This window comes from Gallinula chloropus (assembly GCF_964237585.1).
Source record: "Gallinula chloropus genome assembly, chromosome: 1".
In the NCBI taxonomy this organism is placed as follows: Eukaryota; Metazoa; Chordata; class Aves; order Gruiformes; family Rallidae; genus Gallinula; species Gallinula chloropus.
The window spans coordinates 169,966,654-169,983,091 of record NC_140085.1 but is presented as its reverse complement, the minus strand read 5'-3'; the positions used below and the strand labels follow the sequence as shown (position 1 = coordinate 169,983,091).

Here is a 16,438-nt window from a genome sequence, read left to right as displayed (position 1 = left end):
TTTAGGTTGTTATAATCAAGTTTGCAAAATTATAAAGGGTTGGCGTTTTGTATAATTTAAGATGGACTTCCCTTGGAAGATGTTTTTGTATTTACTAGCTTGGCATTCTTTCCTATTTACAAGCTTAATACTAAGATTTTCTCCTTCTGAATGCTTAATTGTACAAGTTTATTGTCTTGTAATATATGTAATTGTTCAGTTTCACTTTTGAGGAGTACTGCTGTGCATCTCAGTTTTTGTCAGTGAGAGACAATGGTAAAAAAGATTCTATTTATGTTAGGTAAAACCAAATTAGGGTTGCTCTCTTATTACTTACGGGATGCGTGTAAGAAGTTGTAAATGTTATGTGAATCTCACTTTACACACTTGTTTGGTAGAAATCCTTGAATATCAGCATTAGGTTAGATGTCCTTTGTGGTTCCTCTATTCAAAAAGCAATTGGATGCCGTAATTTCTTCAGTATACAGACTACGTGATTTTATTATGAAATCTTCCAGTTTATGCTTTGAATGCAGGTTTTGAAACATTATTATATCATTATACAGCGTGGCCAGCAGGTCGAGGGATGTGATTCTGCCCCTCTGCTCTGTTCTTGTGAGACCCCCACCTGAAGTACTGTGTCCAGCTCTGGGGTCCCCAGTACAGGAAGGACATAGAGCTGTTGGATCGAGTCCAGAGAAGGACCACGAAGATGATCAGGGGGCTGGAGCACCTCTCCTGTGAAGACAGGCTGAGGGAGTTGGGCTTGTTCGGCCTGGAGAAGAGAAGGCTCTGGGGAGACCTAATTGCAGCCTACCAATATTTAAAGGGGACCTACAGGAAAGGGAGAGAGGGACTATTCACCAGGGAGTGTAGTGGTAGAACAAAGGGCAATGGCTTCAAGCTGAAAGAGGGCAGGTTTGGATTAGATGTTAGGAAGAAATTTTTTACTATGAGGGTGGTGATGCACTGGCACAAGTTGTCCAGAGAAGCTGTGGACACTCCCCTGGCAGTGTTCAAAGCCAGGTTGGATGGGGCTTTGGACAACCTGGTGTAGTGGAGAGTGTCCCTGCCCATAGCCAGGGGCATTGGAACTAGATGACCTGTGAGGTCCCTTCCAACCAAAAGCATTCTATAATTCTGTGATTATCCACTGTTTGCAAAAACAGACTCCTCTGATTGAAAAATCTTAAAGCTATTCTTACAAACCAGAGTTTGCATCCCTCCTTGAGTATTCCCTCTACTGCTCTACTCAAAAATAGCAGGGGGAATGTGTTTTGGGTTGATTTTATTTTTGTTGTTAGCTCAATCTGTAATTTCCCTTTCATTCCCAATCCTCATTCTTCTGTGAGAAAAAAATACTCTTTCACTCTATCAAGTTTGCTAAAATTTCTTGATGAAGAAAAATCCTGCACACCCACATTCCACTGTTTTTCCATAATAGCATAGGGTGGTTTTGTTTTTTGTGGGTTTTTTTTCCCCCCCTAGAGACCATCTAGGGCGATTAAGGAATGTATTTTGACATTGTGTTACATGACTCCATACACACATGCACACACACACACTTGTCCTGAAATAGTAGTCAAGAAACCAGAGATGCTATCTGGCCAAGTAAAAGCAAGTATCACAAAGAAACTCTGCTTGGTTTTACAGTGGAGAAGTTACTGGTGTGCTCAGCAGTGTACTAAGGTCAACAGAAAACTGACCCTTCAATAACCTTACCAGTACAAACCAGATTCAAATTTCCAAAACAAAGTACTTTTTTTTTTCTGAAGTTGCTCTTCATGAGTACTCTTCATAGGGCCACAAAAATAATCAAAGGGCTGGAGCACCTCTCCTATGAAGACAAGCTGAGAGAGTTGGGCTTGTCCAGCTTGGAGAAGAGAAGGCCTCCGGGGGGACCTTATAGCAGCCTTCCAGTACCTGAAAGGTGCCTATTAGAAAGCTGGGGAAGAACTGTTCATGAGGCCATGTAGCAGTAGGATGAGGGGTAATGGTTTTAACTAGAAAAGGGAAGATTTAGGTTGGATATTAGGAGAAAGTTCTTCAGTCTGAGGGTGGTAGATCAGTGGAACAGGTTGCCCAGAGAGGTAGTGGAGGCCCCATCCCTGGAGAGGCCAGGTCAGGCCTCAAGGTCAGGCTTGATGGGGCTCTGAGTGACCTGATCTAGTGAAGATGTCCCTACTTACAGCAGAAGGGGTGGACTAGATGACCTCTAAAGTTCCCTTCTAACCATACTGATTCTATGATTGAGTTGATAAGCATGAACTGGAGGCACCCAGCTGATTGAGCAGACATACAAAATCATCAGAGAACTCTGGTGTTGTCTGCAAAGTAGAGAGGAATTGCAGAGAGGTATGCATAGCCTATGTTAATGCATGTTTCCAGTGTGTAAGCTCTATACTGAGGTTGTTGAACCTCAGATTAATTCAAGGTCTGCTGTGTGCAGGGAGGCATCACAGTTTATTCTCTGCAAAAGCAGAAGATACGAATTCATTGCTGAAGGTCAAAAAATATGACTTGTAGATTAATTTCATGTATATGTTGCATTGCACATCAGTTGGCTGGATGAAAATTTACTCTTTATGAAGACTTACTCCTTTGGGAACAAAACAGTCTTCCCAGTATTGTAAACAGTGTGTGTAGCAGGACAGATTTAGTGTCCCATCTCCAGCCAGGCATACACAAAGTGTGGAGAATGTCAGTGTGCAGAAACTCTTTCTGTGGTAAAATGAAAACAGGAACGCACAGTTAGGGAGCAGTGATGAAGTACTTAAAAGTTATCAGCACCTGAAAAGCATCCTCAAGCAAAATTGACAGCAGTAGTTGATAACCAGGTAGGTAATTGGCATTTAGCAGTTTGAGAGCAGTAACTGTTTGCGAACAAATGTCATACTATTGAAAAAGAAAATTGTTTTAAAAGGAGCGACCTTTTCATGAGCTCAGTAGGCAGAACTTCCAATCTCTGCTTATGCAGCCTGCGTGGGAACAACCTCAGTCATGCGTTGGACTGTTTACTCATACGGGGATGCCTACAGAGTGATTATAAAGGGGGTCATAATGACACCTGTTTGTTCTGTTCAAGTTAATTCCAGTGAAAATTACTTCCTCTTTGTGCTTTAGAAACATTCCTACATCAGAAATCCTCAGGGAAAATATTTGAAGTAATCCCCTTGTTTTTGTTAAACACTCTCAATCCCACCTAAAGATCAGGTGCTAAATAGGATGGAATTGTGTTACAACTGCTATTTGACAAATGACAGCTAACATAGCAGTCACGCTGGGTTAGAGTAAAGGTTTATCTGGCATTCTAACAATTTGTTGTTCAGTGACTTCTTTGTGAGAAGCACTGTTTTGCACTTAATAGTTGTCAGAGTATTTCTCTGCTGTGGGTTTGTTGAGTACCCTCTTGAGTAAGTGTTTTTTAGCAAATACAGCATCCTGTGGTAAGGAATTTCACAGCTTTTACGTGTGAAGAACAACTTCAATTTGCTGTCACTCTGCATCTGCTAGCTTTATTAGATGCCTTTTCATTCACCTATTGGAAAATACAGTTGATTCCTATTCTCTTTCTCCTTGACACTCGTGATGTCACTGGTTCTTCCTTCAGTTTACACCATGTCTTTTCCAAGCTGTAGAGTCGCAGCTTGCTTAAGTAATTTCTTCCACACAGTGCAACTGTATAGGTTCCTGATGGTGGTGGTCAGAGGTAATCCTTACTACCCTTCTTTGATGCTTTACCAGTTCTGTTAAATTCCTCGTCAGGAGCAGTATTCCTTGTACTAGAACAGCAATATTCAGCATGCAGGCAGCAGCATGGAGTTGTAAAGTGATGTGGTGATACCTGTATTTTCTCCATTGCTTTCACAGTAGTTTCCAAAATGTTGATTTTGACCATTTGAAACTGAGCCAAAGTTCCCATGGATGTACTAGAATAACCCCAAGATCTCGCTCAAGAATGAAAACTGTCAGCTAGGAGGTCACAATTTTATGTGTATTATTAGGATTATTTTTACAAATGGTGATTTGGTTTGCATGTATCTCCCTTGATTGTCATGTTATTTAATCCTAAAATATATAAGGTTTTCTACTGTTCCTCACATCACACTCATTTTCTACAGTCCAGTAATTTAGTATTCTATCAGCAAACCTTTTTATTCCTTTTTTGAAATTGCCTGTCAAGTATAATGAGTAGAATGAATAAGGTCCATTTCTAAGTGGAATACTATTTATCTGTCACCTGTAACTACCTTATAGTGATATTCTCAAAAATATAATTAATTTCTGCTCTTTGGGTGCTTCTGAATGACTGGAAATTATACACCACTGTGGTCTGACATTTCTTCCTGTATTTGGGTATGGGAAAAAGCAGTGTAATCTCTGATACCCCACAGGGCTATCTTAAGGGATGCACCAATGTTACCACTGATACCGAATACCACTGCTCCATATTGTGTGTAAGACATGGTGAAGACAGAAGACAACTCCTTAGTATCTCTTCCATGAAAAGACTTAAGTGCATGCGTTTGTGTACCAAGAAAAAGACTCACATTGATGTAACTTTTTTTTAAAATTACATATACAGTAAGATCATGGTCATTTGTGCATGAACCACATACTCAGAAAAGCCATGGGCTGAGTTTTCCATGTACTGTGTTTTGTTACTACAGTATTGAAGTTTCAAATACAAGTTACGATAGTTGCATCAACAACCACACTAATACTAAACTCTTTAAAAATGTGTTATTTTCTGAAATATATACCTGTAATGAACAGGACTAGCAGGTATTCTGTTTGTTGTGGAATCACCAACACTTTCCTTTTTTCTTTTTTTTTTTTTTCGTTTTAGGTATAGGCAAATGCAGCTTGGCACAGAAAGCAAAGTAGCTGAACTTCTTCACCAAAGTAAGTTAAAGTCCTTTGAAAGTGAACATGTTCAACTCATGCAACAAGAAACAGCTAAGAATCTTTCACAGTGCCAAATGGAATGTGAGAAATACCAGAGAAAGCTGGAGGTATGTTATATGAAGAGACCCTTTACAGGGCATTACTTAAAACAGAAGAGCTTGGGGGGAAAAGTAGCAAAGAACATACACATCTGAATTAGTATCTCCACAAAATTCTGCTCAAGCAAGATCTAATGACAAAGCTTATTAAGTTTGACCAGTTGAATCGAAAACAAGACGTAGAAGAGAGGAAGAAGGTAAAACAATCTCTTATGGAGAGATGTCCTCATTCATGGGAAGTGTATATATGCTTGTATCACAAAGCTGTTTATGTTAGTCTGTGTTATTGGGGAAAGAAGGCAGTTATACCAGAAGTTATGGCGAATTCAGCATCATTATTAAAACCTAGAGTTTTTACTAGGATTACTGCATAATAAAAATACATAGTAATGATACACAATTAGGGAATATCTTTTACAGCTGAAGAAGTCAAAGACAGCATGGTGAGTACAGCACTGAACAGACCTAACATTGCTATTCCTATTATGGGGGGTTGACCTTGGCTGGATGTCAGATGGCTGCCCAGCCACTCTCTCAGTCCCCTTCTCAAGAGGACAGGGAGGGTAAATAAGCTAGAAAAGCTTGTGGGTTGATATTAAGATAGGGAGATCGTTTACCAGCTACCATCATGGGCAAACCAGACTTGACCTGGGGAAAATATTTCACTTCTTTCTGACTGAAATAGATTTGCATGGTGAAACAAAAACTAAAACATCATTTTTCACCCCTTTCTCTTCTGGGTTTAATTTACCTCCTTCATTTCTAACTCCTATCCCTCCCCAAGCAGCACAGGGAGAGATGGGGAATGGGGGTTGAGGTTGAGGTCAGTCTGTAACAGCTCCTCATGCTTTTACCCTGCTCTAGTGTAGATCCTCCATGGGCTGCAGCATGGATATTTGCTCTGACATGGTGATTCATGGGTGCAGGGCGACAGCCTGCCTCACCATGGTCTTCTCCAGGGGCTGCAGGAGAATCTCTGCTCTGGCACCTGGAGTGCCACCCCTCCCCTCCCCCTCTCCTTAGTGTCTGCTGAGTCGTTCTCTTAAATTTTTCCCCTCATTCCCCTCTCTGCTCTGCAGCGTTTTTCCTTTTCTAAAATATGTTTTTCCAGAGGCACCCTTACCTCAGCCAGGGCTCAGCTGTGCCCTGTGGTGGGTGGGCTGGAGCTGCTGGAACAGGCTGTGTCCAGCTTGGGGCAGCCCAGGCCTCTCCTGACAGAGGCCCCTACAGCCCCCACTTCTGCCAGCGCCTGGGCACCTGCACCCAATGCACCTGTTTACATGATGTTGAATGACTTGGACCTTTTTATTTCTACATGCTTAGAATTTATTATCTTTCAAAAATGTATTATACCCTATTCACCTGCTTTAGCATTGGAAAGGTGTCCAGTATTCAGCAGAGTGAGCCTACATTTTAAAAAATAAATAATATTAACCTATGCAAAAGTTAATCTCAAAGTCATATCAGTGAGTCCAATTTGTGAGATTTAAATCAGATTGGCAGTGTATGTCAAAAACAAACATCACAATAGACAGGACAAAATAAAACCCCTTTTCCAAGTGCCAGCTATGTCAGCCTTTATTTTTCAGCCTTTATGTTCTTCAAGTCTTCACATTTCTAGCTCTAAATGGCTAGTGTGTTTATGAAAAGGAACGGTAGAGGGGAAACAGGGAGTTTTAGATAAAATGTAATATCTTGTTTTGTCTGTATCGGGACATTCAGATCCTGGCTGATGAGGTTAGTTGTGGTCATGAGCACTGGGAGTGCCAGTTTTGCTAGACTTTGAGGTGGCTAAACAGATTTTTAATTGCGCAGACGTCTAAACTTTGAGAAGATAGTTAAATTTGAGTTGTATTTCCTTTTTCTCTGTGGATATTTGATCTGAATAACATCTTGAATATTTGGCATTCGGTTCTACTAGTACTTTTGGCACTTCCTTTTATCTTTAGAGGCTAGATGCTTTGATGTCTTCCTGAAGCTTTCCCGTTTGTTCCTTTTGACTGAATTCTTAAGTTTTTAATTTCCTTTTTCATATATAATACCAATGTACATACTAAGGGTTTTTTCTTACCCTTCTTAGAGGATATTGATCTTAATTAATAGTGTAATCACTGCTATCTTGTGGCTCAGATACATCTGCTTTATGAATCAACTCTTGTTTTTATTTGTATTTCAGCACCGAGTGATTTCTGTTAATGTGCATGCTAAAACCAGGAAACAGATGGTTCATGTGTTTCCAGATTTGAACCTATACATGTTTCCTCCTGTGACACTAGACCAATCTTTTTATACCTGAGTGTCTTGTTTCTCTAAGCATCGTGCATTCTTCAGTGTTTTTGACAGTAAATCTAGTACTATTGCTGTATACACTGTACAATTTTTTCTGAATCTCAAGATCTCAATTCCACTGTCATCTTGAATGTCTGGGATTTTTATTTGAGAAGTTAGTGCTAAAATTAGCTACAGTGCTACTTGGTTATTACTTTACCTGTTTTGGTGGGGTTTTTTTCAGCAAAGCATGTAGATTATTACTTTACTTACTAAGGATTTTTTTATTTGGGTTGGTTTTATAATATTTATGTTGTCAATGTTGTCAATGTTTTCTATTTTCAACACTGTATCAAGTTTTAGCTCTTGTATGGGCCTTTGTAACTTTTCTTTTTGAATATGTGCTTTTTTGTTTAACCTTAGTGGATTAAGTATTTACATTAGTCCTGAATGTTAATGCCATGTCACATTTCAGAAATATGTAAATAATAAGAATTTGTTATATCTGAAATAGCAAAATTTTATATTTGCTTGTTTGCCATGTTTTAAAGGAATCTTCTTTTTTTTTAATTGATAACTGAAATCTGAATTTAGTTGAAGCAACAAAAGTAAATACATTTACAATGTTTTGAAGGCTATGTATTAATTTTTTCAGCTGTTACCTTGCTTTTCCTAATTCCTTCAAGAACCTTGTAGCTTTTTCAGAGAGATTTTCTAAGAATTACTAAGGCCTTAGGAGATGTCTTAAGTGATATGACCTGAGAGTGTAGTCTATACAAGATAATACAGTTGAAAAAAACAACTGCTTTTTAAAGTATTTTAATCTTTCCCATGCAAAAGTTACATCAAATATTTAGTAACATACAGCTAAGGATTTTACATGTATTATATTTTGCTTCTTTCATAACTAGCTGTAATGCTGTATACCTGATCTTCCCCATCATTCATTCTCACAGGTGCTTACTAAGGAATTTTACAGTCTTCAGTCTTCCAGTGAGACACGCATTATTGAACTTCAAACACAGAATTCTGAGTTTCAAGCAAGGCTAGATACTTATGAAAAACTTGAAAAAGAGCTTGATGAGATAATACTGCAGACAGCAGAAAGTAAGTTCTGTCACAAATGATATTCTATCTGTAGGTGCTTCTGGTATTATAACATGATGTCTTGTTTTTCATGGCACTTGGAAAGTATTATAGTGCCTGTCATTCTCCCTCCTTATGTCTGACATGAAGATGCAGTAATTATTTTGATAGAAAATATTCATGACAGACTTCTGAAGATATTTGTAAACATGTATCAAATAAACATGAACATAGACATATGGATATTAAATTTCATCTGTGCTTCTTTTTCCCTCATTTTTCTTTATTTATTATAATTAGATACTTTTTTTCAGGAGTGTCCCATTATTTAAGTGTAGTTTGAGTACTAGGAAATTTTTTTTGTTGACAGACAATTATAGGCTTCATAACACAGTACAGTGATTAATGTCAATTTTTGAATGAATTTGGGGAAAAAAGCTTTTCTTTGTGTTGAATTAATAATAACTAGATATTAATTAGTTGCTTGTGGCAGATCAGTCTGTTCCAAGTAGTAAACCCTGAATTAAATTCAGGCTTGATTACTCTTGAAATTTTTTTGTCTCTGGTTGGCCAAAAATAACTATCTGTTCTCAAACACGGCAGAATTTCTGTGAAGTCTCTATTCATTTGATTCTCAGCCTAAATGAATCCACAAAACAAGTATTTTCTTATTTGAAAATAAAACCCTTTAATCTTGAAGTCTTTTTAGCTTGTGTTTAAACAGAGTAGGACATTTGTTAAGATTTCAAACTTAGTTCTTGTATCATCCTGTCCTTTTTTCTTTGCTTTTCAAAAAAGATAGTCACAAATTATAAATAATGTAAAAGATCATTGCATAAGCCTTATTTATAAACAATAGTGTAGAGTAATGTATATATTACTGGGATAAAGTGACGACTGGGTATCTTCAGTAATTTGACTGTACAGACTTTATTAATTTTATACAGTTCAGGTTGTAGTTGTTAGAATGGTATGACTACCCAAAGGTTCCTGTCTGACCATAAGCATATTTGCTATACATTTTAGTCACATGTTTTTTTTTTAAGTAAGTTGCCCAAGGAGTACCTATGTATTAATACAGAATTTTTGAGCTTACCTTTATTTTTCCAAGTAGAAGTTAGAGCTCAGAATTCTATATTTTGTTTAGGCGGACTTGTATTTTCTTATGCATCTTGGGATGACAGTAAAGTTTTTAACAGAACTAAATAATTCTCAACTTATTCTTAAATATGTATTTTAATGACAATTTATATTCTGTGCTACAGAATATGACCTAAAGAAATTAAGGTTTGGATTGTTCTGTTAAGATATTAATTTATTTTCTGAATTTGATGGAGAAAAAAGGGACTAATTGCTCAGTATTTCAGTGTATTTTCTGTTTAATAACCAACTGGGGTTTTTTCTTTCTATTATTAGAGGTATTTGCTTTTGAAAGTTATAATACTGAATTCCAGCACCAAGGTGAAAATCAGAGAAAAAAAAGTATTTATTTTTTAAAAACACTTTGAAGGAGAACACAGACGTATTTGCCTCTGTGTCACAAAAAACTAAAGGTAGACAAATAGTTGAAAGTAAGGAAATACAATTGTTCTTCAAATTTAATGTGTTCTGGAAATACTACAGTCTTTCAGAGACTATAATTTAGGCTTAAGCATTGTATGTAAGGCAGAATTTTCTATCAAGTTTAGTGAGAATAAGATTTTACTCTTCAGTGCTGTGGTGCCTTCTTTACATTTCAATACCATGTAATTTTTTTCCTTCTCTGTGAGTTATCAAGCCCCTGCTCTTCTACAGTATTGGGGCTGCTGGTTGGGGGTTGTTTTATCTGGACTTTTTAATAAACTGTATATTTGCACGTAAGGTGGCTTTTTTCATAGAATCATACAAGTTTTTGTGGGTTATTCCTTTGGATAATGTGCATATGAAAGAGATCGCTGAATTGTGACTGTTACTCCCTCATCATTATGCCTCACATTACTAATATTGAAATAATGTGAAACAGCCTATTCAGGAAACTATCAAGAGTTTATGTACCCACACCTTACACCATCTGAGTGGTTTCCACACAACTATTAAGAGCAAACTTCCTTGGCCTTTTGTCTATTTTTCCTCTTCGGGGTAAAATCTTCACTTTGCAGTATTTTTATTGTGGTCTAGTTGTCTTATTTTTCTTGCTTCCATTGGGTAGTGTCTTTTTAAGAAAAAAGTTGAACCTATCTGTACCCTCAGAATGGCACTTTTTGTGCTAAGTAGTGTAAAAAAAACTGTCATTAAGAAGTGTCCCTAACTTGTAAAACTATATTTTACATCACAAAGCCAAGTGAAGAGCCTGGAAAGATATGAGAGAAGGTAAGAGAAGCATCCACTGAGACAGAACATTACTTTGGCTCGAGACCTACAGCATTTCCAAATTTTTTTGTGTTTGTCTTCACGATCTGACATTAACATGGACACTGCTGACAGATACGATTTTATAGAGCAGGATCTTACTGACAGTTTTCTGTGGCATACAACACTGAATTTGTAACAGAAAGGAAGGATTATGACAAAGGCAGGTTAAAGTATTTATTTATGTTTATCTGAACCAGAGGTATTTAAGGCACTGGAGAATTCCCTGTCATAACTAAGACGCCCTTGAAAATCTGAAGTCCTGGTGCCTTTGTACTGCCTCATTAGTAAACTTTTTCTGTCATACTTCCTGGAATTTCAGTATTGTTTTTCATGTAACTAGATACATGACTTCTCACAAGTGCTCTACTAGAGGCTTTTCTCTTTCTAAATGTGTTTTAAGAATCCTTGTTTAAAGTAGCATTAAAAGGCTGTTATATAAGTGAGGAAAGAAGCTATAGGTTGTGCAAGTTGTTGAGAGAAGGTATTTCTGATTTTGAGGCACTTGAGCATTAGAAAAGATGAGTCAGGTAAGACGGTCACATCATTTCCTAAATTTGTTTCTCCTCTTCCCAACTATTTGATTCAGCAAAGCTGTTGTGTGGTGCGTGGGCTGGTGTTCACTTGTGCTCCCTCTCTCACACCCCTGCTGCTCCTTTTTCTTTGTCCCCCTTTACTTCTCCTCTCTGTCCCTTCTCTCTCTCAGCCCCTGCCTACCTCCAACACAAACACTTCTTTTTTCCTTTTTTTTCTTTTTCCTTTGTTTCTTTTTTTTTCCCCTGGCACACTTTATCTTATAGGAGAAAGGAAACTTGAATTACACAAGCTGAAATATTAAAATAGGTACTTTTTTATCTTGCTGCTATTGGGATTTCTGTTCAAAGCATTTCCAATGTGTTTTAATCCTTAGAAATATGTTTTAAGAAACCAATCATCTGTGGATGCAGAGATTATTTTGAATATTTTTACTCTTCATAAATGTAAGAATCTCCTTGCCCTTCTCTGAAAATGGGTATATGACGTTTCTTTTGCTCAAGTTGTCAGAAATTTTTCATCACCAGAGTCTTTTGAAAATTATAGTAGCAATCTCACAGGGACATCAGTTCCCTCAGTAACCTCAGATATGTCCCTTCTAGTCCCATGGACTTTTTTATGTCTCGTCAGCTCAAGCACTCCCTGATTTTATTTTCCTCTACTTTCTCACATGTTCACAGAAAATGATTTCTTTATTAAAAAAAAAAGCAACCTAGCTCTGTATTGCTGAATTAAACTTCTACTTAGTGCATATTCTGTGACTATACCAGTAATATGAATGTTAAAGGACAGTGAATAAATTTCCTATAGTTTCATATTGCATAAGCCTTAAGTTAATCAGAAAAACAAAGAGGGAAAAGCTTGTCAGCATTGTAAGAAATTAATGTACAGCACTGTATTAATGCTTATTGTGAGCAAAATTATTCCACGGAAGGCCAGAAGCTTACAACAACAGAAAATCTAGCTTCTAGAAAAATCTCTGTGAGTTTGTACCTTTGAGTTTGTATAATTATACATAGAATTGCTTAGATGTTTGTAAGTTCTTGCACTGTCATTCTGTTCTTCAGCAGTACCTTTCTTCAATGTTTTTCAGTGGAAAATGAGGTTGAAGCTGAAAGGGTTCTCTTCTCATATGGGTATGGTGCTAATGTTCCAACAACGGCCAAAAGGCGACTAAAGCAAAGGTAAAAGAAGTGCCTTCTGAATTTACTTGTTCAAAATAAAGTAACTGAAGATATGTGCATTATATTTTGTCTTAGAACCCAGGCAGTTTGATTAACAGTTTTTTTAAATGACTTTAAATGCACTGGAATAGAATGAAGACTAGGACCTGTTAATGTGATTGATGCGTATAAATGAGTATACATATTTTTCTAAGTAATTTTAAGATCTTTTTTCCTTGTCTGTCAGAAAGATGCTTTTTGATTGCATAAAACTAAACAGCTGTAGAAACAGACCAGTTACATTGTTTACATTTATATAATGGGAAATAAGTTCTTTATGCTCTCAAAATGATTGTATGTAATTGTAGCAAAACCACATCTGTCAGGAAATTAAAGCCAAGGTTTCAGAGCATTGCTATTTCATCATTACAGATACAGGATCTGATTCCAGTTATATATCTTTAGTTTGCTCTGATACTATTTGAGCAATAAATAAAAATAATATGTGGCCTCTCTTGATCATAGTAATTTTTTTAATATTCTACATTGTCTTCAAGAAATGATAGTGTCATTTGAATGGCTCATTGTGAGAATAAAGACAACAACTCACTGTGAAGTATAGGGAATGTGGGTTTAATTATAATATTTTTAAACTGTGACCATAGCAAAATTTTTACTGTTGTTCAAAATATGTATAGACTGTATAAAAAGAAAATGTAACCTAAGTGTAGAAACATGGAATAGTGGGATGATTTAGGATGCAAAGAACATCTGGAGATCAGTAGGGTCCAACACCATGCTCAGAACAAATCCAGTTATTCAAAACCTTGTGCAGCTAAGTTTGGATTTTCTCTATGGATAGTGATTCCACATCTTTCACAATATCAGGTCAGAGTAATGTGATTATTTTGTCCAGAATCCTGTCTCCAACCTGGTAGAGGAGACACCACAATTAGGGTGGTGGTACTCCAAGCATTTGACTTGTAGTTGCACAATCACAAGCACAACTACAGGCTGAGTGGAGAATGAATAGAGAGCAGCCCTGAGTAGATGGACTTAGGGGATGTAAAACTCAACAATGTGCATCTGTAGCCCAGAAGGCCAACTGTATCGTGGGCTGCACCAAATGAAGCTTGACCATCAGGAGGTGAATCTCCACCTCTGCTCTTGTGAGACCCCACCTGGAGTACTGTGTCCAGCTCTGGCATCCTTTACATAAGAAGGACGTGGAGCATGTCCAGAGGAGAGCCACAGAGACAGGGCTTCTCTCCTATGAAGAAGACAAGCTGAGAGAGTTCGGCTTGTTCAGCTTGGAGAAGAAAAGGCTCCAGGGAGACCTTATGGCAGCCTTCCAGTACTTGAAGGGGATCTACAGACAAGATGGAGAGGGACTTTTTATCAGAGAGTGCAGTGGTAGGACAAGGGATAATGGGTTTAAACTGAAGGAGGGGAGATTTTAACTAGATTTTAGGAATAAATTTTCCTGTGAGAGTGGTGTGGCACTGGAACAGGTTGCCCAAAGCAGGTGTGGATGCCTCCCTGGAAGCAGGGCACCAACTTCTATATTTAGAGCCATTAAAGAAACGAAGTTTTCTGCTTCCTAGGATTGCTTTCCAGGATATTCACTATAAATGTGAATAATCTTCTCAGCATTTGCTACCTACTCTTTAATTCCAGACATATGTGATCTTAAATGAAGAAATCACAGGTTCGCAGCATGCACTTCAGTCTCTGAAACTTTTTGCTGCTTTGGATGTAGGTACCATACACACCATACAAACATACTAGTAAGTTAAACATGCCTGAGAACGTTCAGAAGCACCCACACCAAATGGCATATAGTAGCCCACTTCCATAAAACCAGCCTCTCAGTGTAGGCTAGCCTCGTGTGAACTACATATTGGCAATGATTGTCTGCCAGTTGTTGTGTTCTCTCTTCAGCTATGGCTAAGAACTATTTGGGACACCATTAATAAGTGTCAGAATACTACCAGGAACACTCTAGTGCTTTTCTAGCAATAAATTACCACATCCTTGTGCACTGTATAATTTTCTAGTATGGTAGGAATGAAAGTTTTCCAGAATAACATCTTTGCAGATCAGTCCCTTTACCCTGTTGCTTTAAATTTAAACTAGTCAAAATACATTCTGACAAGTATACCTTAAAGACATACTTGTGTTTATTCCTAAATACTTGCAAATTCAGGTCAAGTTCACTGAATAGCTCTAGCTGTGAAAATTATGATGGGCTACATTCCCAAAGTTGGAATGGGAAATTACCCATGTTTCCCCTTGCACTTTCATAGCTAATGTAGAAGATCCCTAGCTAGACAAGTGGTTCATTTTGCTTTTGTACTTGATGGGATCTTAACACATATCTCATAGCTCCTAAATAAAAATCCAAGTAAGTAGTTTGGAGAATTATTTTCTCTTTTTCTCAGTTCTTGTTTACACATCAAATGTTCCTTGTAGTAGGAACTCAGAGAACCACCCTCTTAGTGAATGCTATTGAGAATTTCAGGTGATTGTCATATAAGGTGAAACTAAAAGACTGTATGATATAGGTTTATAACACTGGTGAAGAAAATAAAGACTTCTACCAAATCTGAAAGCATATTATCTTTCACTGAGAAGAAGGTGGAAGTTATGACTGGTCAAATTTTCAGATAATTTATTTACTTATTTGCTGTTACACAGTCTAAGCTTTACCTTAAGGGTAATTATAATCTCCTTACTGGTCTGCTTTAGACCACTTGCACTCTTATAGATTCAGTATCCTGGTAAAGAACTGGATAACACTTTGCTATCTATTATTTGGAGACCAGCAGTCTTAGATTTTCAATTTGTGGAGGGTAAGCATTGAGAGGCTAAGATCTTAACTGGAGTGACTTCTCCCTTTCTTCAGTATGCAAGTTTCCAAAAAATGGCACACATTTGACTGGAAGGATAGATTGTTGTGGTAAAGGGGTGGAGGGACACTAAAAAGCGGTATTAGCCCTTTATATCTTCCTTATTTTTAAAGCTCTAATTTTCCCATGTCATATTGTGAAATAGATTGGTGAATGGAGTACCTAAACACAGAAGGGTACAGTGATGGATTCTCCAAGCACAATTTTGATAATAAGCTCCTAAACTGCTAAATCCTACAAAGATGTCAGGATTCATTACAGGATACATAAATTTATATATCTAATTATGGCACCTAACCTCCCATTATAACAGATTTAGTTCTGATCAGTACAGTCAGTGAGGTTTGGAGTACATTTCAGTTTACCATCAAGGAGTTCATTGGAGTGGAATATAGTCAGGTTCCACAGACTATAATAAATAGAACCAAATGATCAATAACAATGTCAGAGACTGGGTTAGATGCCTGGAAGTAGGCTCTACAGTTGTATACTGAACTTTCCCAATGCTGCCTATAGAGCTATGCTGTTGAATCAGTAATGAAATCTTTTGACTTTGGTCATGAAACATCCAGGAGGTTGTGGATCTAATTTTTTAACTAGAGTGTTTAAGTAGTGCAATAATCCTTTCTTTTCACTTCTAAGCTAATTTGGGGATCTGCATACAAGTTTGGAGGGGGGTTTTAAGTGGCAATAACAATTATTTAGCATATTAAACATCAGACAAAAGAATTTTGCCTCTGTTTTGAAAATTATAAAATACTACATTTTTCAGTGTTCCTCTACAAAATGTGTATTACTGTGCATTTTTTTAAAAAAAGCCAAGTACAGCGATTTCCTAAAGTTGCTAAAAAAGTAAATACTCATAAATAGTTGAAACATTTTGACCTGATTACTGTAATTGTGGAGTACTGTACAAATTACATAGGCAATTACATTGTAAAAAATATTACAGTGGCATAACTATGGGAATGCAATTTCAATTTTGCACTATTTTCATTCTTTCATTCTTTTTCTCACTTTCACCATTCTGCATGTTTCACTATATAGTTTATATACATTAGTCTTTAAGCATTGATGAAAAAGTAGGCAATCAAGTTCTGAAGCA

General features: G+C 37.2%; 1 protein-coding gene across 2 annotated transcripts in view; it reads left to right on the top strand.

The window, feature by feature from the left end:
• Window positions 1-16,438, top strand: part of PIBF1 (progesterone immunomodulatory binding factor 1) — a gene marked incomplete at both ends in the record, with an annotated part of 126,385 nt that overhangs the window by 72,293 nt on the left and 37,654 nt on the right. For both annotated transcript variants that reach the window (XM_084277201.1, XM_084277200.1), the window contains 3 exons: window positions 4,829-4,994; window positions 8,210-8,360; window positions 12,355-12,445. In XM_084277201.1, the coding sequence (XP_084133327.1) occupies window positions 4,829-4,994; window positions 8,210-8,360; window positions 12,355-12,445 (408 nt within the window). The remainder of the gene's footprint in view (window positions 1-4,828; window positions 4,995-8,209; window positions 8,361-12,354; window positions 12,446-16,438) is intronic.